At 38.1% G+C, this 27652-nt stretch overlaps 1 protein-coding gene and 1 pseudogene across 4 annotated transcripts in view; both read right to left on the reverse strand.

The window, feature by feature from the left end:
• POLA1 (DNA polymerase alpha 1, catalytic subunit) overlaps positions 1–27652 on the reverse strand; it is a 324710-nt gene that overhangs the window by 163234 nt on the left and 133824 nt on the right. For all 3 annotated transcript variants that reach the window (XM_023202598.1, XM_023202600.1, XM_023202599.1), the window contains exons 33-34: positions 13641–13819; positions 11803–11934 (exon numbers count right to left, since the gene is read on the reverse strand). In XM_023202598.1, the coding sequence (XP_023058366.1) occupies positions 11803–11934; positions 13641–13819 (311 nt within the window). The remainder of the gene's footprint in view (positions 1–11802; positions 11935–13640; positions 13820–27652) is intronic.
• On the reverse strand, positions 19388–19720 carry LOC111536282 (annotated as a pseudogene). Its single transcript, XR_003308355.1, has one exon. The product of XR_003308355.1 is annotated as an ATP synthase subunit f, mitochondrial pseudogene (transcript).

The raw sequence follows: 27652 nt of genomic DNA on the forward strand, positions 1-27652 counted from the left end.
CCAGCCTGGGGTACATTTCTTTAGGATAAATTGCTAGAGCCAAAGGTGAAGGTTCTGGAATCCATAAAGTCAAAACACTTTTTATAATATAACGATGATACTATTGGTGTTTTTTCACTGTGTTGACATTTGCATTAATGGTGCAAAGTCAATGATGGGTAAAACTCTTGGCACATTAGCATCAATCAAAGTAGTGGCCCACTGTGGCCAGGTGCGGTGGCTCAACGCCTATAATCTCAGCACTTTCGAAGGTCGAGGCAAGGCGGGTGAATCACCTGGGTCAGGAGTTCAAGACCAGCCTGGCCAACATGGTGAAACCCCATCTCTACTAAAAATACAAAAATTAGCCGGGCGTGGTGGTGGGTGCCTATAATCCCAGGTACTCGGGAGGCTGAGGCAGGAGAATAGCTTGAACCCAGAAGGCAGAGGTTGCAGGGACCCAAGATCACGCCACTGTACTCCAGCCTGGGGGACAGAGTGAGACTCCATCTCAAAACAACAACAACAAGAACAACAACAACAACGTAGTGGCCCCAAACTGTACTATTCCTTATTGTATTTCTCATCATCATGTGCCCAGAATCTAACAAACAGATAACTAAGCCAGTTTCACTAAAGAAAGTCCTCAATGAAAATAAAATTCTATTAAATTGCAACCTTTAAATATATATCCTTTTATTATCATGTGTTGAAGTACATTACTTGTTTCCGAGCAAAGCATCTGTGCAACTGTCTGAGTTGCAAGCTGAACTAATCACTCTGTTCAAAGAACACCATCTTTACTTAAAAGAATAACTGATAGAGAACTATGGTTATCTAGACCTGGGTGTCTGGCAGACATCTTCTCAAAAATTAACCAACTGATCCTGTGACTTCAAGAAAAACCAACTGACAGTACTTGTAAGCAATGACAAATTTCTAGCTTTCAATTAGTTTTCACTGGAACATTTGTATATACCACCATGAGCTCAACAGCTTCCCAATATTTAGACTTTTTTGATGAGACTGGTGATGATATGAACAAATGTGATTTCAAAAAAATTGTATAATGAATTTGGAAATTCTTCATGTCAGTGAACCAGTATTTTCTAAGTGACCAAGGCATGATGTTACAAAATCATGCATAGGTAAATGATCTGCTCAAAGTGCAAGACAGAGCAATGGATTTTAATATACCAGAGCACAAAAAGTTTACTGATATGATTTCAGATTCCACATTGTAAATAACCTTTAAGAAACTATATCATTACAAGATGTGGTGTAGTGACAAAAAAAGAATATCCACATAAAATAAAACTCTTCATTTTCCTCAGTACTTTAAGAGTATACAGGGGTCCCACAAACCAAAAGGTTTGAGAACCACTGTGCTATACCACTTACATACATTCAACAGTAAGAGAATCTATTTTGCTGGAAAATTTTAAAGAGGTCTCTCTTGAATCTGGGCTTTCCTTTGATCTTTCTTTGCTGATCTATTTCTGGAAGAAGTGGCTCTTGAGGGAAAGCTGTAGTTGAGAGAAATCATCCTCAAAAGATTAGCCATAACTTTATCCACATAATTTATAAATCCTTAGTATACATATAGATGTAAATCCTGGACAGTTTTCTTTTTTTCTTGCCACTTCATGCCAAGATTCTTGAACATTCTTTGATGGTGGATGGACACTGAAGCCCTGCTAGGCTGGGCTCCTGAGAGCTGGACTGGCAAATCATCTAGGTTCCCAGAAGCATCAAGAGCTCCTCAAACAGCCAAGAAACCATGAGCACTTGAATGGTCTGAATGAGGCCAAGGATCTTCCAGTAAACAAGCTGGGTGATGGACCTTGTTGGGAGCAAGCCCCCCCAAAATCTGGCCATAAACTGGCCCCAAAACTGGCCATGAACAAAATCTCTGCAGCACTACGACATGTCCATAATGGCCTTAACGCCCAAGCTGGAAGGTTGTGGGTTTACAGCAATGAGGGCAAGGAACACCTGGCATTAAAGACGTTCTTAAGCCACAAACAAAAGCATGAGTGATTTATGCCTTAAGGGCATGTTCCTGCTGCAGTTAACTAGCCCAACCTATTCATTTAATTCGGCCCATCCCTTCATTTCCCATAAGGGATACATTTAGTTAATTTAATTTCTATAGAAACAATGCTAATGACTTGTTTGCTGTTAATAAATATGTGACTAAATCTGTTTGGGGCTCTCAGTTCTGAAGGCTGTGAGACCCCTGATTTCCCACTTCATGCCCCTATATTTCTGCGTGTGTGTCTTTAATTCGTCTAGCACCACTGGGTTAGGGCCTCCCCGACCAAGCTGGTCTCTGCAGACCTCACAAAACTACCCACCCTGAGAGTTATACTATAGCACAGTAAAAACGAAAACAAAAACTTAGAAGAACTGTCAAGAGTCAGATGAGTTTTGAACCAAGATAAAAAGTTATACATTGGTTTTCAAAAGAAAGCTAAGGTCAGCTGGGCACGGTGGCTCGTGCCTATAATCCCAGCACTTTGGGAGGTCAAGGCAGGCGGATCACCTGAGGTCGGGAGTTCGAGACCAGCCTGACCAACATGGAGAAACCCCATCTCTACTAAAAATACAAAATTAGCCGGGGGTGGTGGCACGTGCCTGTAATCCCAGCTACTCGGGAGGCTGAGGCAGGAGAATCACTTGAACCTGGGAGGCAGAGGTTGCAGTGAGCCGAGATCATGCCATTGCACTCCAGCCTGGGCAACAAGAGCGAAACTCTGTCTCAAAGAGAAGAAAAAAAGCAAGTTAAGGTCAACACGTGATTTATGTCAAGCTCAAAACAAACCAACACCCATCATTTGGAAAACACCAGTGCTCTAATTCTCATCAGTAGTAGTATTTCTTGGAATCCAGGCTTAGAGAATTTTTCCATGGCACGTTGGAAAGGCAGCTGAATTAACCTCCTCCTAAACAGAAATACGGTTATTCCATTAAGACAAGACTAAGCTAGACAGGATCATCTGGAAATTCTTATCTGCAACTATCTACAAAGGGCTGATTTCCATGTGTGAACCAAAATGTACATTCTCTGGGCAAACCAAATATGAAAAACAGCCATCGCCTGGGGGCACTCTCCTCCGATCTCTTGTTGAGGCATGCAGCAGAGAACTGATAGTAGTTCCCGTTTTGTTCCTTGAAGTCAAGAAGGTCAACTGTGTGAAAATCTCACTTTTGAAAGGTTAAATGAAATCTATTCTGGTTCAATTTCTTACTCTACTACAAGATAGTAGCTCCAGATGACTGGAGTTAGTTAGGAATTCTACCGTTTTGGCACAAGTAGTTTTCTGTTTCAGGTATCTGACAACTCCTATGGCACTTCCTCAGCATTTCAAAAAGCTTCCAATTTTCCCATCAGAGGAGGCAAACCATAACAGAAGTTGCTGAAACCCCAGGTTCAACACATGTGCTTCCTTTCAATGGCTGTCCTAGTCCATTGCTGGATGGCTATCATCAGCCTTCTGGACTCGTACCCCAGTCAGCCTTGTGACCTGGCCTAGCTTGTAATGCGAATGGTGAAGGCTCTTGATCCATCCTACTCCAAGTAAGAGTGACTGCAGAGAAGATGCTAAGCAACTTGGTATCCATAACTGGCTGTCTTCCAAGTTATTATGGGCAGGATACTGGACTAAGATCTCCAAGTATGGTCACAGTCTTGATGCTACTGTGTGTGACCTGGGAGAGTTACTTGATAGCACCAACCTCTCAGAACATCATGAACTCATTCAATAAAATTTACCGAGCACCTATCAGGTTAGGCACAATACTGGGTGCTGCAGTATCCTGTGCTACTGTAATATTCTAAGATGTAGCATTCTGTGCTATTGCCTTGAAGGAGTTATAGCCTAGTATCCATTTCCCAACGCTGACTTTGAGACTCTATTCACCAACACTGAAAAGGAAACTACCTTATTGGCAAACTGAAGGGAGGGCCAAGAGGAAACACAGCACAATTTGGTATCCTTCTAAATGGATGGGAGAGGGAGCTTCCAGATGGATACCTTGGAGAGACCTTGGAAAGACCTGGGCACCAAGGCCCCGGCCCAGGTCTGAATCTCTGGTGTTTCTGAGCACACAAAAGGAACACAGCTGAGCCACGTTCATTCATCATGTCTCAGATTGGAACAGTGATAATTAATAATGAGTTCTCTCTAGGCACTTTCTCAGCACCTTAAGTGCATTATCCCATGTAGTCCTCCTTATGACCTTACGGGGTGGGTACTATTATTTACCATGATCATTTCATAGGCTAGGAAACCGTGGCTTAGAGAAGTTCAGTACCTAGCCCAAGTTACAGATCTGGTAAGAGACTAGCAGTGGCTAGTCTGATCACTGATAAAATGGAGTGCTAAGCTTTCAGAATGCAGGGAAAGCAATGGAAAGGGCTACGGCTATAACTGCCTTCATCCCCGACAAAAAACATAGGAGGGTGGATATCCATATGTAGGGAATGATACAGGTAAGGGAGAGACTACTAACCAAGCTCAGATCTCGTCAGTGGCTCTGGTGTTAGTCCTCAATCGGCAACAATATTCTCTGCAGTCTCAGCACCTCAGAATTTGGTGACGGTTCCATGTTAGTCCCCCAAAATCATGCTCTAGATCTGAGCCTCCCCAAACCGGGTTCATGCCATAAGGTCATGATTCAATGAAATACAAGATAAAGGAGTCTTCTGATAAATGTCAGTTATTCTACAAAGGATAAAAGTCATGTGGTATAAGTGGCTGCATCTGAACTTATTTGCTTATTAGAACTCCTTTACAATAATACTATATACCATGATAAGCTGCTTGTAGAGAATACATAGCTGGCATGTTCTAGGGAACTGGATTTGATTGTTACTTAGATTTGTACAATGATAAATTACTTACAATGAGATTCTATTCCAGTCACCAGTCCCTTGTTCTTAATTTTTCTGTGAGAACATGCCATGTCATAGCAGCAAAATGTTATACCTGACTCAAAAAAATGAGCTTGCTTGACAACAACAACAACAACAACAATTAGCCATTCCAAATAAAACCATACCAATCCTCCATGAATGTACACTGGTGTTAGAATGCCACATTTAAGGCCAGGCACGGTGGCTCACGCCTGTAATCTCAACACTTTGGGAGGCCAAGGAGGGAGGACTGCTGGAGGCCAGGAGTTCAAGACCAGTCTGGGAAACATAGTGAGACCCTATCTATACAAAACTTAAAATAAAAAATCAGCTGGCCAGGCGCGGTGGCTCACACCTGTAATCCCAGCACTTTGGAAGGCTGAGGTAGGTGGATCACGAGGTCAGGAGATCGAGACCATCCTGGCTAACACTGTGAAACCCCACCTCTATTAAAAATACAAAAAATTAGCTGGGCGTGGTGGCAGGTGCCTGTAGTCCCAGCTACTTGGGAGGCTGAGGGAGGAGAATGGCATGAACCCAGAGGTGGAGCTTGCAGTGAGCCAAGATTGCGCCACTGCACTCCAGCCTGGGCGACAGAACAAGACTCTGTCTCAAAAAAAAAAAAATTAGCTGGGTATGGTAGTATGTGCCTATAGTCCTGCCTACTTGGGAGGCTGAGGCGGGAGGATTGCTGGAGTTCAAGGCTGCAGTAAGCCATGATCGTACCACTGCACACCACCCTGGGTGACAGAATAAGACTCTATCTCTAAAAATTAAAAAGACAAAAGGAATAAAAATAAAGAATATCACATTTTAAAAATGCAGTTGGTATCCCCGGCATTCATTTATGTTTGGCTTCCCAATCAAATAGTATGAAGCAAAAACAAATACTAATTTTCAATATGTTCTTTTCGTTTGGTTTTAATAAGATTTAGGATGAGTTCTATGGATTCCTAAAAAAATTACCCTTCTTCAAGCACCGCTGGGCAGCATGGATTGGGCTGCCTGTGATGTTGAATGGGTGGGATGGATATCTATTGCTTCTTTGTATGCCTTTTGTACCACTTATTAATTATGCTGTTAGAGTCAACAAAAAAGAAAGCAAATTTATTCTTTTTAAATGTTCTAAATATAAATGCAGAAGGAAATAAACAATAATTCCAAAAGTGCTTAGAGTTTAAACTTTTTGAAGTAATATACCTATGATTCTACCGCATATTGCAACCTATAACCTAAAAACTATCAAACCACATCACCACAGGTAAGAAATGAGAAATTTTGAGGGTTATTGAACACTGCATATTTGCAATGAAACTACAGTAGAGTTACTGAATACCATTGCATGGCTGTAAAACTCACAGGTCCACCTGCACAAGATAGCTCTGTTGAGAAGTGAAAGACAACGGAAATGAGAAGCTTTGTCAGTGATTTACATGGGTGTGGGCAAGAGGGATAGAGTGGGAGGCTGCTTCATCTCTAATTTATCAGATTTATTTATTTAGTTTTGTGCATTCCTAACAAAATTACCCTTTTTCAAGTACTGTTGGGAGCCATGAATGGTGCTTACTTGTGATGCTAAATGGGTATGTATTTTTGTGGAGCAAATATTTTAACCAATATTTTACCCTGCCCTCATTGCACTTTTGATAAAAGGCAGCTCTAATTCAATCCCCGGCTTAACAACATTATGCTTGGGGGTTGTTATTAATTTTGTCCTCTAGGAATGCATATCCACTTTAAAATTTAAAAGTTTTTTTTTTTTTTTTTGAACTTGCAAAGATGAAAAACAAGCTTAATATGGACTTTTTTTTTTTGAGATGGAGTCTCGTTCTGTCGCCCAGGCTGGAGTGCAGTGGCGCCATCTCAGCTCACTACAAGCTCCGCCTCCCGGGTTCACGCCATTCTCCTGCCTCAACCTCCTGAGTAGCTAGGACTACAGGTGCCCGCCACCACGCCCAGCTAATTTTTTTTTTTTTTTTTTAAAGTAGAGATGGGGTTTCACCGTGTTACCCAGGATGGTCTCGATCTCCTGACCTCGTGATCCTCCCGCCTCAGCCTCCCAAAGTGCTGGGATTACAGGCGTGAGCCACCACGCTCGGCAATATGGACTCTTCATACACTACGAAACATCCCACTCTACTTCCTGGTGTATGGCCTCTTCCAAAAGAACTCACAGCCACCATGCTAAGGCTCAGCATCATTGGTCAAATGCTCTCTTCTTCCCTAGGTGCTTAAACATGTATGCATAAGGAAGTTTTCGCATCATAAGGCAACATACACTGCACATTATTTTTTAAATTCCTCATAAATGTGGGTCCAAAAGAGATTTTAAAATGTGGCTTATGACACAATACAGTAAGAAATAAAAGAGAAAAATACAAGGAGAGAACAGAAAGAGTAACAAAGCTAGGCATCCACTTTCTTTGCTACGTTATATAGAGATAGATTCTTCTATCAGAACAATGAAAGTACATTTAGGCTGGGTGCTATTGTGCATCATGATGATATTTCTGGTTAATGTCTCTTTGCCTGGTATTTGGTTTGGGGAAAAAACAAATTAAGGCTATTGAGTTGGGGACAGGCATATATTGAAATGCAGAGTTGTCAGTGCCGTAAAAAATAGAAAAGTAACAAAGAATTTTATTTGTCATGGCTTTCATGACCTTAAAATATTGTAGAATTTTGTGTTAACTGAAGAATCTTATATGCCACTAATAAATCTTATGTCAATCTGACAGCAATATAAAAAATTTTAAGGAAAAAACAGCAAAATATAACCTTTACTTGTCAGTCTTTTGGCTACTAAACATCAAGATACATGTACTTCTGAGAGCAAGGGCTGTGGAAGAGATCACACATAGAACAGAAAGAAAGCACAGCCCCTGTCCTCAAAGAGCTTAATTCAGGAGAATTCTGAGATTATAAAGCCTACAACAACTTTCTATGGAGTGAGACCACCAATTTCTGGCCCTACCAACTATCAGAGGTTATCATACGCATGGTACCAACAAGCTGTTCATGTGTTCTTTGAGATGGAGGGCCAGCCCCATCTAGGGCCAGCAATATCTCAATGTTTAAAAATCATAGTAAAGTACTCATATAATGTACAAGTGGCTAGAAACACTAGAAGGCTGGTGGGGAACACACTTCACCCCCATCGGAATACTCTAAAACCTGCATAAGCCATCAGTGAAAATTTAGGAACATATTTGAGTTGACTATCACTATTGCATCTTCTAGAGCCTCCACCTTTAGAGGCAAATGGCTCTTTAAGTATTAAAATGGGGGTTTAATATACTTTAAAAAGAACAGTACTTGAGATGAATGTAAATGACCCAATACCCTCCTCCCAGGTACCAAGAGGGGTCACATTTCCCATTTATCAGCAAGTCATCAGGATAGGCCAGTATCTCAATCTCAGCCTCTCTTCTGTGGCTGCTTCTTGGATGGCTGAGGGGAACACTTCAAAAATGAACCAGCTAAACAAACTTCCCAGCAGCACTTGACAGAGCTACACCTATTCTTCCCATTTCCAAAGCAGTGGAGAATTAATTACCAGTTCTATGGATCTATTGTAAGTATAATAGACTAAAGAGCTATCACAGACACATTTATTGTAAAAGCACAATCCCAAGAGTGTCTAGTGGAGGGCCAAAACGATTAACACAAATGCTTTGTCAGATCAAAGATAAAACCTGCACCGCCCAATTGAGGAATGAATTAGAACAGTGGGTTATCTTTCAAATTAACCAGGGCAGTTAGTAAGGAAAATTTCATGAAAGTGTAATTCTTAGCCTTTGTGAATCCACACAGCAGGCATTCTGCCAGCTGACAAGATGATGAAATTTTCATGCTTAAAAAAAGCCCTCTTCATTTCCCAATTTAGATTAGCTAGTGTTTCTCTCCCTTTTGTGTGTGTATGTCTATTTGCTCTTCTGGAGCAGAATTTAAGGGGAGGGGGAACACATATCAATTTTTCACTGTAAAACGGAGTCTTTCAAAAACATCCCTAAAAGCTTAGAGTTATAGTCTTTAAGCTGCTTTTTTATGATTTTCAAAAAATACCAGTTCAATTTTAACTTTATACAAAGGAACCAACAAGGACCAGGGCATGAAATCAGCTTTGAATTAAGGCTTTCTGTGCTACCTCAAAGTCTTTCAACACTTCATCAAATCTCAAGACAAAGCAGAGTTGTCTTCTTCCTAAAGAAATTAATATATTACTTAAAATATCCTGGCTCAGTGCTTTTTGTATTTCTATGTATATCAAAGTTTAAATGTTACAGGAAATTAGAATTCAGGGGATACAATCATTGCCACAGATGAGGAGCAAAAAGCCTCTCCTTTCCCATAAAGGAGCCAATATTTATTAAAATATTATAACGTGATACAGATTGCTTCTCAGATAAACAAATATTTGTTATATCACATTTACTCAGTCAGTCCTGTTAATTCATGACAGAAGGTAACAGAACATGTGATGTACTTTTCCAAAATTAAAGTAATTTACAAGTATACTTTGTTACCCCAAACTTTTGTACCTTTTTTCTTGACAATCTAATTTCTTAGTCATCTAGAACTATGTTTCTTGGCAGGTTACAGTGTTTGGTCAAGTACCATATTCCATTCATCTTCCTGGAGTCCCTTCCTCATGAAGATACCTTCCTTTCTCAGTGCAGGTTGACTTCCCCTACAGTGCTTCTAAGACTAAAATTAAAACAATATTGAGACTCTTGCCTTCATTTCACAAACAACTTTAATGTCCAGTGGGTAGTATTTTTTAAGTTGCTAAATAGGAGAAAACCATTTTGGTAATTAGCTTCAGAGACAGTCACTTAACCTCAATACTTACTATCAATATCTTTACCTCAGTACACTTGGTATATTAGTCTCCAATTGGATTACCATCACCATGATAAATCACACTGAACTAATAACTGTAATCAGTATCACTTGAGGCACAATAACAAAAGAAACTCAATGCTATGTCCCTCTAGGAGGAAACAAGATGGTCTACCAATGAAGTAGAACCTACAGGTGTAGGGGCTTTTTGTACAAAAGCTCTGATCTGGAAAATATTTGAAATATTTGTTTAGCATGGGGCCATAAGAATGAATCATGGATTTCTTTCTCTGCCATCCAATCACATATAATTCAGATCAGAAAGTAGAGAAATAAGTTCCTAACTTTGAGGATAGTCATATCAATTTTTAACCCCAGGAGTGACATATGGCTATTTTGATCAGAAATCCCTTAGAAATGTCAATCAAGTGGGCAGTTAACTACAAAAACCTGTTACTTGATGTTAGTGAGATGGCTGGCAAAAAGACAATTAAAGCAAATGCTCTAGAAACCTTGTGTTAAATATCTGGATCCCTAAAAGTAGGTTATTTAGCTTGAAAACTATTTATATAACCACCACCACAACATACACATAAATTAGGTTAGAAATCAATCTTTCAGTCAGGGTGTATTTCTAGCTATACAGAAGATCATTTTTCAGAGTATTTGCAACTTAGTCAAAACAGACTATTCCTTCTTAAAGAAGGAAATAGATGGGTTTCTTCTAGTATTAACATTTCCATGGTGAAGATCTTGATAGACTAAACACAGAGAGAAAACTCAGAATTCTTCCCAAGAGTCAAGCAAGGATCATACTCTGTTCAGTGAGGCCTGTAAATGAGGAGCTGAATAGTTTTGATTTGGCCTAAATTTTCACGTGCTGCACATTTCATCTACTGAGGAATGTGACCCCACAGACAACTTTTATTCCCATCTACTGTTCAGTAAGGGCAGCACAGGATTATTCACTAAAATGTTTCAGATTTTCCCAAAATGTAGTCATAATTATTATTTTTTATTAATGTTTAGGCAAACTCACTTGCTTTTCTGATAAATATATTCAACACCAAAATCATAATACTGGAACTCTATGTTTTTACTCTTCATCTTAATGATCTAATAGTTGCTTTTCACATAATGAGTTCTATTTTAAAGAAGAAAATGCTGTTACATGTTAACTAATACATGAGGAGAAAGTACAGAACGATCTTTAGAAAAGTCATAGGTCTTAACTAACGTATTTTTTTTTTTTTTTTTTGGAAATGTGTTGCCAATGTAGTTTTTAAAAAGAAGTTACAGTGAACTTTCAAGTTAACAGAAAATTTGTTTAGATGACAAATGACATACTCAAACACTAAGAAAAATCAAGTGGGAAATGTGAAGTTTTTAATTTTTGAAGAGAAAAAAACTAATTCATGTGAAATGTGTTAAAAACAAAAACTCTGAATAAAAGCCTTCTTTCCAATGAAGACAAATCACTCATTGTTTTATTCTGGCATTTATACCATAAATTTATAAAAATTAGACATTCTCTTTTGAATGCCAGACAAACTGCATTTAAATTTAAAAGATATTTGATTTCCTCAGAAAACTAGGGTATGGAGTGGTTCAGGGTGCTACACAAACACAAAGTATTGGTTTTGTGTGGGCAGTCTACTAAGATCACCACACATAATCTACTGGCTCTACTTGTTGACAATAGCCAATAGTGATTTTTTTCTTCCTTTATCCAAAGATCTAAGCAATCATTTAATTAGTCTTATTAAGGTAACAATAAACTAAAACATTTCTTAATTATATTCCGGTTTTTTTTTTTAAAGTAAAAATTTCATTATTTAAAATATTGCTCATAAATGAAAGAGATGTAATGCCTGAAAGAAATTATCAAACAATTTGTCAGGCTAATATGCCAAAATTACATACTTTATCATATTAATATTAATAGCATTTCACTAGGAATTTTTCCCAAAAGTCTTTTCAAAATTTTACAGTTTCATGAAAACCAAAAAACAAGTCAAACCTCAATAAGTTGTGCATGTAAGAATGTCATTATGGATACTTACATCGTAGTACTTTTTAATGAAACGTCTAATGTCCATGATCAATTTGTTGCTCAGTTGTACTGTAAAGGTCAGAGGTGAAGCCTTACAATCGATGTTACTGCAACGATACAAGCTGGGCTCCATATCGGTTCCCTACATAAGTCAGGACAAGTATACAAAAAGTTACTGTGAGGCTATAAAAGGGTTTTTGTGCTTAAAAACTTACGTGCTGTCCTAGTGTTGAATATTCTTAATTCGTTTTATTGGTGAGTTTTTAACCCTATCTTCTCAATTATTTTCCTTCCAAAGACCGCTTTAGTCACACATACCTTCCATTCCTTGCCATCATCATAATGGAGTGCAAAGTCAAAGGGAAAACGCTGAAATCACTATTTTACATTTCCTACACGAGGGACTCTATGGATAAAATAATTTTTCCTCTGTAAATACCAGTGAAGTCATGTTACTGGAAATAAACCTCCTTCTTAGAGATACTGATTAAAAACTTTAAATTTGTATTTATTCATTACAAACTTGAAGAAAAACAAGAGCCTTTATCACATTTGTCTGTTTTCATCTTGTCAACTTAATTTTAAAAATAAAGTTTAAAAGTTAAAAGTGTAGTACCACAAAAACAGTATCACTTACTGTCTGCTTAGCAAATCTAAAATTTTGGCAATTTTTCCAAAAAATGAAGTGCATTGGGGGAGGGAGGCAGGAGAAGTAAAGATCTGAAATAAATAAATATTAATATTTGGAGAAAACATTTTGTTTTGTTGTGTTTTGTTTTAAACAAAGACAAGGCAAATGTAACATATAGCAAAACTGTTGGGATTTCTGAAGCATTTGTTTTCCTTTCCGATACTTAAACATCTTGGTTTCCTGCTCCAATCTGGTACATAACCCTACCCGCCACGCTAAGCAATTCCAGGTGGAAGAGATTTCAGCGCTTGACATCGGCTCTTCCACAGTTAGCCCATCTGCAAGTCGTCAAGCCTCCATGCAATTAACTATCTTATTTACAGCTGTAATGAAGCAAAACTCAAGGATTTAGCAAGTATTGCTGATCTGTGTCTGCCTCTTCCTTGCACTTGCTTCCAAAGACTGCTTTGTTTTGATTCAAAAAAATGCAAAACATCTGCTGTTTGTCCAAATTAACTTAAAATAATTACTTTTAATTTAGATAAAGGGTGTCTTTTCTTTCAGTTTCAAGGTTTTACACAGTTGTGCTGCCTATTCCTTTGCCAATGGCTAGTATATGCATAACACTGCGGTGGAAATCAAGTAAATTGGCCAAGTTTCAAGCTCTGATCCAAGGTCAGTAATACATTTTTTGGCAGTACTTCTTGAAAGGAATGTCTCCTTGTGACTTTTTAAATGTCTAATATGCAAAGACAGCAGAAAAGATAAGAGTACCTTTACAAACTGGAGGTAAGTGGGATGTGTAAAGACAAACACAAACTTTCCCAAAACACTTAGTTCCCATTAACTTGATTTAAGATAAAGAAAAATATTGGTCTAAGTCTTAAAAGATGGGGGTTGACAGTGGGACAATACAGGTTACTGATTAAGAAATTATAATAAAAAATACTTTAAGATAATTTACAGTTTTAAAGGGATTCCACTTAAAAACCAAGGTCAAGCACTCTAGGAAGCCAAAATAATATTCAAGCACATTCAAGTAAGAGTTTTCAAACAGAAATAAAAGCAAGCTGTGAAGGCAGATTTTACATGATGCTAAAATTCTTTAAACACATGAAAGCAACATGGGTGTGTTTATTTCACCCTTTTTATATACCCCATAGTGGGGGAAAGGGGTAACAAGTTCACTCACAAAATGAAAGACAGAAACAACTAACCGAACCATCAAAGACATTATCATAAATATTCTCAGTTCCACATGTAGGGCATGGACATTTGAATCTTTCACAGTCCCTGTATTTCTCTTCATCAGTGAGCTGTGCTGGGCCACCAAGTACAGCATCATTCTCTTCATCTTTATGATAATGATGAACTCTAAATTGGGTGGGGTCAAGTCCTATTAATATAAAAGAAAAAAACAAATTCAGAAAAGTATTCCAAAAATATCCCAAAGAAGAAAACTCTCACAAAAAATGATTTTAAATTCATGCACATACACACAACCATTTGAACTCAAGAGCACATGGACAAATGACTTCTCTTTTTACAAGAGATTACTTTATAAATAAAACAAGTAACTGCAACAACGCAAGACAGAAATATGCCACTAAACACATGGGTTTGGAAGCAACTACTTCGATAGGATGTTTTTATTATTCTCTTAAAGTTACAATGAAAACCTCAAATAAATGCGCACTAAGAAATTCTCTTAAAATCAAATTGTCACAATTAAAACTGAGAATAAAATCAGAGAATAAAAATCCCATTAAAGAAAACAGGTTCACTGCCATTACAACTCCTTCAAGTGCAGACACAGCTAACCCTGATTTCAATGCAGTAGTCGATTTCATCTTGGCTCAGTAGTTAACAGCATGTAGGTTGCAATCTAATTCAGTGGTTAAAATTCAGTAGCAGTATCCGAGACAAAATGCAACATGGTTTTCTTGATGTTCGAAATTCAGAAATTTAAAATATGTGCAAAAACAATGGGTCTACAGATTCTATAGGCCAAAATGTCCCCGAGAATCCTTCCATATTTCATTCAAAACAACATAAGAAATCAATCGATGCATGTTTATGCTGTATTGTTTCCACAAACTAATTAGAGAAAAGAAACATTTTTAGGCCAACCTATTTAATTTACCCTTGGTCAAAACATGTGTGCCAAAATTTACTATTTGAATTTATACTTAAAAATAATTATTCTACACTGTTTCTTAGAATTTTAGGGATTGCTGAGGGATGCTTTCAAGAAAAGAATGTAAGAGATAATATTTCTATCTTTTGGAAATCTAAGGAAAAACTTTTGGAAATCTAAGAAAAACTATCTTATTTTAGTATAGAGGTAAATAAGTAATATAAAACAGTCACTGAGCCAAAAGCTCACAAATACCAAAAATATCAAAAAATTGTTTAAAATTTATCAACAGCTACATAGGTAGATAAATCTAACAAGATGCATTCAGAATTCAGCGACAGAATCCTAAACCCTATTTGGTCAGCTGTCAAGTGACATCTAGTAATTATAAAATACTGGAGGCTGACTCTTCACAGTTGAAAGGGGCCAAACAAAGAATAAGATAACTGAGCCACAGAGTCTCAGTTTTCTCACCTGCGAAACGCAGGTGGCATCACTGATCATACACTTTTGAAGTTTAAATTGGATAATACAGAACAAACCAAGTTCAAGGCTGCCTACTGCGTGGCACTCAATAAATGCCATTTGAATGAAAAAATAAAATAGTGAATGAACATCATTTAATCTAGACTATACTCACTCAAGATTATGCATTTAGAAAACTGTACGAGACATGTTCATGCTGCATATGAAGTTAATAGCTACTCTTTGTAGGAATTAAAGTATTTCCTAGAGTGGTAGTATATGATTAAAACAAAGAACGCACATTCAGAACAATTTGAAAAGCTGTTCTTCATTAGTGACATAAATTATGTTAACATGGGCCACTTGTCACCAAGACACTATACATTTCTATTTTACAAGTTACCTAACCCCTAAGAGAAACAGCAAATTAGAGAAGTATGTGGGAATACATATACCCTCACATTTAAAGCTAAGGATGGTCAGAGGAATTGAGAGAGACCACGCCAGTGAATGAGGCCAGCTCGTCTCTGGAGTGAGGGGTAACTGTCACTAATTCAAACTCTAGTTGTGAATCCAAGTATTCACATAATATTTTGATTTATTTGCAATTATGAGAAAGTAGCTTCACTTTTTCTCTGACCCTATGACTATTAATCAATTTCCCAGGCCAACACTAATCAAAAGATAAGGAAAAAGAAAATAAGCAAGATTTTTCTAAAAGGCAAATTTCTTTCACAGTCCAAAAATAAAGGAACAAAACAATGCTGGTTTGCACATATACAAAACTGACCAGGCTATGAAAAGGAACCAAGAGGAGCTACTCTCTACTCCTCCCCACTAGCCATGGCTCACATGGTGCACCTGAGTACCTGAACCTGCAAGCACTGACCCGGGACAGCCTGCCTGCAGAGTAAGCCAAAAGTGGATGTGGGCCATCTTGTTACTTACTCATGGAGAAACACCCAAACAACTGGCTGAAACTTGCGAAAAATACTAGGTCCTATGAAATGTGTACTCTAAATGTCTACCCTAAATATCCATTTCTACAAATCACTCAATCTTCCCATGGCAGTAACAAAGCCAACTGGCTTAGCTAATTACTTCAGATTTATTCCCAAGCTGATTTTTTTTCTTCAGGGGAAGAGGCTTCAATCTTAGTACTCTCTTGGTCATAGTTCAATGCTAAAATGTAAAAATATAAAGGAAGAAGAGACTGTAATTAGCTTAAAATATTAGGTATATAATGATCCTTGTACAAGTTACTTAAATACCAAAATGCCATTTAAAAAGTTATTTTCTTGGGAGGGCAGTTATAAGTTCAACAAGCAAACCACAGAGGGCTAAATTAAATCATTTTAAGAAAATATACAATGTCATGTTAAAAAAATAAGGATCATTGCTGCTGGAATCTTTTTTGAAAAGGTGAAAATCCAGGGTTAAACAAGCCCCAGACTTAGTCACCATATACATTAGTTTTTCCAAATTCTCACAAAACTGGTAACAGCAGCTTATTTCAAAGTTTCACTTGACTTATAATAAGTTTTACTGCTTATACCCTAAACTCATTAAGGCTGGAGTGAAACAAGAAACAAGTATCTGGTGCTGCCACCTAGAGGTAGAGATTCTGAATTTTAAAATGTGCAAAACAGCAGCTACATATAATTCCATTTTTAATTGTTGTCACTTCAAAATTAAACACTTCTGTCAAAAATGACATTAAGGCAAAATCTTTATTACTGCACTTGCCCTACATGCATATACACCGTATAATTAATGTTACACTGCTTACATTAGTCTTTGAGCAAGAAATGCAAAACTGAATCCCAAATTCCTTATTGCTTCTACTGAAAGCTTTCTCTGAACTGGCTTAAAGGAACAAACTTCATGTCCCATTTGAGAAAAGTAACTTCCATTTCTTTTAGGCTAGCTCTTGACAGATGACTTAAGTCTTCTGGTGAGGCACAGAACGAAGGAAGGAGCACCCTGCCTGGGCTTTGAAAAACCAGTTATCTGGAGGAAGAGCAGCCGTGGTTTCCCCCAGAAGAGGCTGAGATGATATATGCTTTAATTCAATTATGTGGCTTGTAGTGATCGACTCATTTGTGCTGGGGTTGAGGGTACAGAAGAGGGAGTGAAATGAAATTAAAATACTGTCATTTATAATTAGACAATTTCTAGGATCTCACATTATTTTGGCAACAGGATCAAAACTCTCATGTTTCAAGAAGTATTTATAGAAAGTAACATCATAGGCATCGGGGTGGATGAGCTTAGCAGTACTGTCTTTACTTAAGTCACCATAGTCTTATCATACACACCCCCAGTATGACATTTAGCACAAAATTATTTTTCTACCATTGCACTTTCTAACCATTGTAAATTATACCTGTTCACCTGTCCCCACTCCCAAGGAGTTTTTAAACTGTTCATAACTTGAGGCATAAGGTCATTAGAGAGGTTGACACATTTAATCAAATTCTTTCCTTCCTTCAAAAGACAAAGTCTCTATTATAGCAACAGCAAATAACTACAGTGAAACCCTTATATATGTTCATGCAAGTGGGGAAGAGGGAAAATCCACATAAATGAAACTCCAAATGAATAAAGGGAGTAACTGGTATTTACAAGCAGTTATTTGTAATATGGATCATTTAATCTATGAGGGAAGCTAATTAATAGAATCCTATTGAGTGAAATTTTTTTGTAAAAATTTCTTAGAGGAAGTAAACCATTTATCTTTTGCATGAGTCCAGGTTTTTCATATATCAGGACGTCTTAGAAGACAATATGCAAACTGAAAATTTAGTATGATTAAAGAAAAAATAATTTTCAAATGGTGAATGCTATATCCACAGAATGCTCATAGCAGCTTTATTCATAATAGCCCAAAATGGAAACACTCCAGATGTCCATCAACAAGAGAATGGATAAACTAGTATATCTACCATGAAATACTACTCAGCAATGAAAAAGAGTGAATACTGATACATGCAACAAGACAGATGAATCTCAAAAATACCATGCTAGGTGAAAGATGCACACAAAAAGAGTATATACTGTAGGAAACCATTTATACGAAAATCTTGAAAAGGCAAAACTAACTGATGCTGATAGATTTCAGATGAGTGATTGCTACTATAACAGAGGTGCTGACTGGGAAGAGGCACAAGGGAACATTCTGGAATGATGAAAATGTTCTGTGTCTGTGCCTAAATAACTGATTGTATATACTCAAGATTTTAGCATTTTATGGTAAGTTATGTGAATTATACTCTTTAAAAAGCATGCCAAATAGGCCAAAAATCTGAAATGCTCCAAAATTTGAAACGTTTTGAGTGCCAACATGATAGCATGAGTGAAAAATTCCACGCCTGACCTCATGTGATGAGTTGCAGTCAAAACTTTGTTTCAGGCACAAAATTTTAAAAAATATTGTATAAAACTGCCTTCAGGCTACGTGTATAGGCTGTATATAAAACATAAATGAACTTCATGTTTAGACTTGGGTCTCATCTCTAAGATAGCTAATTATCTATATGCAACTCTTATGAAATCCAAAAAAATTCCCAAACACTTCTGGTCCTAAGTATTTCAGATAAGGGATACTCAACCTGTAATATATACTTTCAAAAGACTCGTACTTAGAACACGTAGGAAATGCCTGCAAATCAATAAGCAAAAGAGAAGCAAACAGGACAACAGAAAAAGACTTGAATGGGCATCTCACAAAAGGAAATATTCCAATGGCCAAGAAGCATGTGGAAAGGTGTTCAACTTCATTAGTCATCAAAGAAATACAAATTAAAACCACAACTCTATGCCACCATGTAAAACGAAGATGGAAAACATTATCCTACCAAACGTTGGTAAGAATGTGGAGCACCCATACACTGCTAGTAGGAAGTGTAAACAAGTAGAACCACTTTGGAAAACTGGCAGAATCTATTAAAATTAAACATACATGTCCCCAATGGCCTAGCAATTCTCCTTAGTACATACCCAAGAGAAATACATGCTTGTGCTCGACAGAGGACCTGTACAACAACTCTCAAAGCAGCACTATTCAAAACACCCCAAATGTGGAAACAACTCACAGGTGTACCTCCAGTAGATAGCCGTACAATGTGGTATATTCAGACAATGAAATATTATACAGAATTTACAGAAAGGAAGGACAACCACATGGATGAATCTCACAAACATAATATTCAGTAAAAGTAGTCTAGACACAAAGAACAAAGATGCAATTTCTGTAATATCCTCCAAAATCCACCTCATCTATATTATTAGATGCCAAGTATGTGGAGGATCATTTCTAGGAGACATGAGGGGCCTTCTGGGAATGCAGTAATGTACCGTTTCTTTTTTTTTTTTTTTTTTCACGTACCAGTCATCTTTTATTTGGAGGTTAATTCCCATTAGGACATGAAAGGATTCAGCAACGATCGAGATTGTGTTCCTCACGGAGGGGCTCAGGCCAAGGACATGGGGTCGGGGGGTGGTGCAGAGCGTGTCCTCTTCAGTGGTATTTGCGGAGCCGCTCGTGCTCTCTTCGAAATGCTCCGAGAATGCCACTAGGGCTGAAGTCCCGCATCAAGATCCAGCTTGGCAGCTCCCCCAGTTTGACCTCTAGAAGTTTCTTGTCCTTCACTGGTACTGGGGCCTGACACTCACCGACTGACGCCATCTTGGAGTCCTGGTCAATGTACTGTTTCTTGAGCTCAGTACCAACTACACCAGTGCATGATGACCCCATGAAAATTTATCAAGCACTTTAATTAGATTTTGTGCACTTTTCTGTATGCATGTTACACTATGAAAAATTCACTTAGAAAGGTGAGAAAATTGCATACTAAATATTTCTTATGAAACATCTATGAATTTGTTGCAAAATGCATCGAATCTCAAACAGACGTAAACCCCATTGCCTAGGAAGAAGAGTGTATTTTATATTTCAGCAAATATAAAATATAATAAATTGAGCCTAAATATAATCCCATCTTTAGATCTAACTATTTATAGGAAATACAGGAGACAGAAGAACATGTTAAAAGATACCACCAGGATGTGATCAGTAAACTCCAGAATGAGAAAAATTTTATAGGACAAAAGGCCCAGCTTCTTTAATAAACAAACTGGGAGGATCAACAAAGGAAAAAAAAAAATAGAGATTAACTACCAACTTGACCCTGACTGGATTCCAATCCAAACAAGGAGCTTTTTTAAAAAAGTGTATTCATAGTGCAATCAGGGAAATATAAACCCTTGTTGGAAATTAAACGAAAGGAAGGAATTGTGAGGTTTTTTAATGTGATGTGACAATAATACAGTTATGCTGAAAAGGGGAATCTTTGTCTTTTAGAAATGCAAAATGGGCTGGGCACAGTGGCTCACTGCCTGTAATCGCAGCACTCAGGGAGGCCAAGGCAGGAAAATCACCTGAGGTCAGGAGCTCGAGACCAGCCTGGCCAACACAGCGAAACCCCGTCTCTACTAAAAATACAAAACAAATTCAGCCGGGGGTGGTGGCGCATGCCTGTGAACCCAGCTACCCAGGAGGCTAAGGCAGGAGAATCGCTTGAATCTGGAAGGCATAGGTTGTCATGAGCCGAGATTGCACCACTGCACTCCAGCCTGGGTGACAGAGCAAGACTCTGTCTCAAAAAAAAGGAAATGCAAAACGAAATATTAACACACAAAATAAATATATTTTGAAGGATATACTTCAAAGTAATAGAGGAAGGTGGGAAAGAGGAATAATAAGATTGGCCACCAATGCAGAATACTAAAGGTAGGTGATGAATATATGAGGGTTTAATCTTGTCCTATAATTTAATATATGTGAAACTAGAGAAAATTTTATATTCTCTACTATAATATATATATATATATACACACACATTTTTCCATAATAACAAGTTTTGTTTTTTTTTTTGAGGCGGAGTCTCACTCTGTTGCCCAGGCTGGAGTGCAGTAGTGCAATCTCGGCTCACTGCAACCTCGTGTCCCAGGTTCAAGAGATTCTCCTGCCTCAGCCTCCCGAGCTGCTGGATTACAGGTGCCCGCCACCACGCCAGGCTAATTCTTTTGTATTTTTAGTAGAAATGGGGTTTCACCCTGTTGGCCAGGCTTGTCTCGAACTCCTGACCTCAAGTAATCCGCCCACCTTGGCCTCCCATAGTGCTAGGATTACAGGCGTGAGCCACTGTGCCCAGTCCAACAAGTTTTTAAAATACTACAGATCCAATTTAAAGATAAACAATTTACTGTATAAGTGTCAGACAACCGAAACTGTCTTTCACACCAATAATACATCTCTTCATAATGTAAATGGAAAATTTCTGAGTATTTTAGAAGAAATAATAGCCGAGCCTTTGGTTTAAATGAATACCCAAGATTTTTATTTTCCTGGAGAAGATAGTTCTCAAAATCTTGACAGAATAAACAGCCTGATGAGCAGCATTCTCATGACTTCAATCAATTGGTTTTAATGCCCTTGACAATAGACGCAAATATAAATTTTAACTTAATGAGATGTGCATTTCTGGGCAGGAGAAGCTTTTCAAGTGTCTTCTTCCCCGTTTTTTTTTTTTTTTTTCCTAAGACAGGGTCTTGCTCTGTCAAGTGCAATGGAACGATCACAGCTCACTGCAGCCTTGACCTCCCTGGCTTAAGTGATCCTCCCACCTCAGTCAGCTGAGTAGCTGGGACCGCAGGCATGCGCCACCATACCCAACTAATTTTGATATTTTTTGTAGAAACAGGGTTTTGCTATGTTGTCCAGGCTGGTCTTGAACTCCTAGACTCAAGCCATCCTCCTGCGTCCCAAAGTGTTGGAATTACAGGCGTGAGTCACGCATAGCACCTGGCCTTCCTTTCCTGTTTTTAAACCTGAAAAAAGATGGTAACTCTGTGTGGAAATATATTTGGAATACAAAATAACACAAATAATAGTCCAAAGATTGCTTGTCTTCTAACAAAGCCCACTTCTCTTCCAGCTATGTTGGTAGATGTTGGGGGAAAACAGCTAGGCTCAAGGTCCCTAACCACCCACCCTCTAAAAGGTGAGTTAGTCCTGCAAGAATGGCCATAATCAAAAAATTAAAAAAAAAAAAAAAATAGATGTTGGTATGGATGTGGTGAATAGGGAACACTTTTACACTGCTGGTGGGAATGTAAACTAGTACAACCATTATGGAAAACAGTGTGGAGATTCCTTAAAGAACTAGAAGTAGAATTACCATTTAATCCAGCAATCCCACTAGTGGGTATCTACCCAGAGAAAAAGAAGTCATTATACGAAAAAGATACTTGGACGTGCATGTTTATAGCAGCACAATTCTCAACTGCAAAAATATGGAACCAGCCCAAATGCCCATCAATCAATGAGTGGATAAAGAAGTTGTGGTATACATATACACCATGGAATACCGCTCAGTCATAAAAAAAATATATATATATATATGACATTCACAACAATCTGGATGAAACTGAAGACGATTATTCTAAGTGAAGCAACTTAGGAATGGAAAACCAAGAATGTTATGCTCTCACTCATAATTGGGAGCTAAGCTACGATGACACGAAGGCAAAAGAATCACACAATGAACTCTGGGCACTCAGGGGGAAAGGTGGGATGGGGGTGAGAAATAAAAGACTGCACAGTGGGTAGAGTGTACACTGCTTTGGGTGCACCAAAATCTCAAAAATCACCACTAAAACACTTATTCATGTAATAACCAAACACCACTCGTTCCCCCAAAGCCATCTGAAATAAATAAATAAATAAATGAAGGTGAGTTAGTAATTGCTTAACCATTGTTTTACTTCTGGTTTTGGAAAAAACTGTCTTACTAAAAATAAAATAACAGTACTAATATTTTGTCAGCAAAGGGGGAACCTATAAGTCATCACCTTAACCCTTTTCTATTTTATTCATACACATATATATAATACAGTGTATGTATACGTGTACAATGCTGTATAGTATTCAGCTTTTTTTTCCTTACCCATTTTTAGGTCTTATCCATTTTTCTATAAGCTATACCATCTTGATAAATGTCACTTTGGTGTACTTAATTAAAACAATTTTATCTTTTTAAAAAATTGATCTAATTTAAATAATTTGAGAAATCCTCATTTTCCTTTAAAACCTCTAAGTGTTACAAAGCCAGAGTTGTTACATAACCCATATAAAAGCTCCAAAGCAATTTTTCTAAACATGGTCTGGTTTGGTTCAAAGTTCTCAAAGGTCTCACTGCTCATGTGAGATGAGCAGTGTCACTACTGGCCCTCTGTTGTGGGCTAGCGACACAGAAGCAAACCACTGTGTGCTCACTTTGTTGAGACTGAGGTGCAGGACGGTACAACTGAAACCCTTAAAGAGGCTCTCCGTGAATTCCCTAAAGTGCTTTGGGGGTGGCTGAGATAACATAGGTTACCCCTGCAGTTCATCAGGCTAGAAGAATTGGTGAGCAGTAGGGTGGGCAACCATTCCCAACTTCACAATGGCCTCTCCACAGCCCATTCCAGCAATGCCTCAAAATGCCTCTACTTTTATAAACTCTTCCATGGTGGGCCCAGCTAGGAGAGGTTTCTGCTTCCTTTGAGATTTGATAACCTTTTATTTCACCTCTTTTGGGATATACAGTGTGTTGCCCACTAGACTTGCCCACAACAGTGAAATCAACTAAATGACTGGGCTGTAATTTGACTAAAGGGTCCACAACTGACTCAACTTTGTATCCTTCACAGTGCCTACTATGGTGCTAGGCACAGCAGGTCTTCAATTAATACTGAACACAAAAGTAGACTAGACTGGGAGCATGAGCCATTGGATGATATGCTTGGAATTACACTCCATCTTGTAAGAGATGCTCTTATCAGCTGATAAGATTTCCTTTAATATTCTGCAGTGCATTTGGTATAACTTTTTTAATTTTACTATTAATTATGTTATTGAAAATATTTAGTTTGGGTCCAGGAGCAGTGGCTCACGCCTATAATCACAGCACTTTGGGAGGCCGAGGCAGGCGGATCACCTGAGGTCAGGAGTTCAAGACCAGCCTGGCCAACATGGTGAAACCCCATTTCTACTAAAAATATAAAAACTAGTCAGGTGTGGTGGCGCTCGCCTGTAATGCCCGCTACTCAGGAAGCTGAAGCAGGAGAATCACTTGAACCCGAGAGGCAGATGTTGCAGTGAGCCAAGATCAAGCCACTGCACTCCAGCCTGGGTGACAGAGTGAGACTCTGTCCCAAATAATAATAATAATAATAATAATGATTTACAGTTTGGAAACGGTCATGTTTTATTTTTATAAGAGCTTAATAATGAAAAAGGGCAAAATTCTTTATTGACAAAGTAATACCTGAAGAACCCACTGGCGGCATCATTCTACCCCTATCCATCTGTACTTTACTCTCTTTTTTGTAGGTGGATCTCCCTGGATCTGTCAAAATCACCCCCAAACATCGCTTGGCCCTGTTTTGCCCACTGTTGCACTTATTTCTTAGATATGACTGAACCCTGTCTACTGACAAAAACTAACCTCTGTGATATGAGTGGTAGGCATCATTTTTTTAAAAGGAAATTTTCACTTTCCAATTTAACTCAGAGCACACTGGGTTAAGTGCATTCTGTCCTGTTTTAAGCAGTATTTTCAGAGATTAAATTCTAAACTCTCATGTTCTTCAAACATCAGTAATTTCTCAGGACCAATGAGAAAACTGCCCAGATAGCCAAATGCCTGAAATTTTATCACTGACCATGAAGAAAGGTTCTCTACAACTACTGTATAAATCATTGCTCATTGGAGGAAAGATATTACATATAATTCTAAGTACCAGTATACATAAAACATAAATTTATTAAAAGATGAAATTCAAAAATGAACTTTAGACTATTCTCATCACTGGCCTAGTCTGCTAGGTATGGAAGACTATTTGGATGTTTGAGCAGACTGTGAATATTTCATCCACAGAATACAGGGGAGCTTTCATTAGAACGAGAGAGAGAGGAAAATCTATAGTCTAGAGAACAAAAGCTAAGAGTTTCAAGTTTTAGTGGCCATGTTTCCCATAGTGCTATTGTATAAGAAGAGTAATACTATAGTTTTTTCCTATTCACAGATGGAAAAGAGTAAAATTTTGCTTTATTTAAGCCCAATAGCAATAATCTTGCATGGGTTTCAGAAAAATGATACATATTTTACTGTGGGATAATGAGGACCATTAGTTATTAGAACAAATTATTCTCTTTCAATTCAACAGCCTTATTCATTCACTCATTTAATAGGCTATCCTCTCTCCTTTTCACTAAAATGGTCTTCCCATATGGAACACCTGGCCATGCAACATGCTACCAGACAGACTTCAGGAGGTATCTTGATGGGGAGAAATAGAGAATTTCCAAAGTGAAGCCACAGGATAAACCAACACTTGATGCTTGCCTTTCATTTCAAGGAAAGTAGTATAAAAGCAATAGAGAAAGAAAAAAGTAGTTGAAAAATATAGTTGCTCTCCACAAAAGAGTCTTAAAAATAAAAAATCATGAGCTTAATAATTTTCCTAAATGAAATTATGCCATTATTCCTGATTTCTTTGTACTAACTAAAAGGACAAAGTATCAAACTTCACTAAAGTTTCAATACTGTAATACATTTCATTAATCAAAGATAAAAACTACATTAAAAGCGAGAGAATTATTTTATGTCTGTGATTAGGCAGTTGGAGGGCTTGTATTTTATGTATACATTTGTACACTTCAACTTATTTAACAGTGTCAGTTCACTAGCTGCAGTTTTTTTATATAAAGAAAACAGATTTAGAATTTTAAAAACAAATTACAGTAATTTTATGCCTACAGCTTGCACCTCTTAGAAACCATGTACCCCCTAACACTTCTCTTACTTTGTCGCCACTTCCCCATCTCCCTCCCTCCTCCTAAAACCACAGGCTATGGTAGAACTGATAACAGAGGCCTTGAAGCCCCTACTGAATAGCCACCCTAATTTTTTACTTGGGGTGGAGGAATAAAGGGTACAGATAAGAAATTCAGCTCCTGAATAGAGCAGGAGGCAAATGCTTACAGAGATTTGCCTGGTGAGCTTCAGTGTTTTCTACAGATCTTCATGATGACGGGGACTTCTGGGCCTACACGTCATTAATGCTCAAACTCCTATGTGGAAGGGGGCAGAAGGAAAGGACTACAAGATTTGTTACTAATATAGATGGCTGTGCATATACTGCTGGTGCGGGCACAGGGTAGGATGAGAGAAGAGGACAAGCAGGAGAGGAGGAGGACTACAAAACGATGACAACGTCACACATCCTCGATATAAAAACCACTGTCAAGTGGCAGAAGAAAACAATGAGAAAAAGTAGCCAAAAGTGAGGAGCAGTGGCAGATTCCCCAAGGCCGAGGACACATTCCCTCCCATCAGCTTGACTTGGCTACATGGCACCAAGAAGGGACAAATCGGAAGAGTGTCCACACAGCCACGGCTGCACCTAGAGAATTTTCAGGTTGTGAGGCAGGAGTGATGGGTACGTGGGTGGGACCATGTGCAAGTCTGGAGGGTTCTCTGTGTAGATTGAGATTGGTCAATAATGAGATACAACATGAAACTTCTGAAGATGGGACCCATTTGTCTACTATTGGCTTTGAAAATAATTTGTGAAAACTGAATTAATAAGGCAGCCTATGACCATACAGCAGCTGCAGTTGAAGTATCTTTCAAGTCAACATCTGCCACTGATCAATTTATAAACAAAAATCATCTTAACTATGACTTCTGGAACTAACAAAATCAGTCCAGTCCCCTCTTAGTATGACTGGCCTTGACACATCCAGGCAGGCATCAGGCCAATCCACCCAAGTAGGTTCCATCACCCTTTATTGCTCAGCTCTTTTGCTGACATACAAGGCTCTGCAAGTCTTTCTCTTAAATGTCATTCCTGAGACAAGGCTTGTTCCATCTACCTCCTCTCAGTGCTGGGTCACCAAAAAATTCAAAACCAAAGAAGAAAAGGGCAACAGTTTTACACCAGGTTTTTGAAGACACAAATGGAAAAACTGGGAGATCTATTCTTTAAAACATGGTTTTACTCAGAGGTTTTCAGTAGAGAGCATGGGGGTGTACAGTGAGAAATGGAGGGAGCAAGAAAAACATGAAGCCCCCCCATGCTTATACATCTATGCCATCCTGCTCCTGGTTGAAAACATCTTTCATAGCCTTTTAGAGCTAAGAACAGGCAATCAAGTTTAGCACAGTGGTGAGGATCACAACCTTTGGCATCACAGCCGGCTACTTACTACCTATGTGCCAAGACCAAGATAGTTACCTCTCTAAACCTTGGCTTCTTCTTCTGTAAAATGGAGCTAATACAACATACCTTTGTGAGGTTGTCCCAAGGACTGAATGAGATAACAAATGCAAAGTACTTATCACTGTATACAACAGAGCAAACACTCAATGTATAGTAGAGAAAAAAGGGAAGCTAAAAAATACCTTGCTTTTAGTCTTCTCTTCCCAGCTGAGGATTTATAAACATCATCAAACACAACTCATCTTGGAGAATATATATGATGATTTTGGTGGTCGAATTTTATCTTCCTAATAATAT

Source organism: Piliocolobus tephrosceles, chromosome 12 (genome assembly GCF_002776525.5).
Source record: "Piliocolobus tephrosceles isolate RC106 chromosome 12, ASM277652v3, whole genome shotgun sequence".
NCBI classification, from domain to species: domain Eukaryota; kingdom Metazoa; phylum Chordata; class Mammalia; order Primates; family Cercopithecidae; genus Piliocolobus; species Piliocolobus tephrosceles.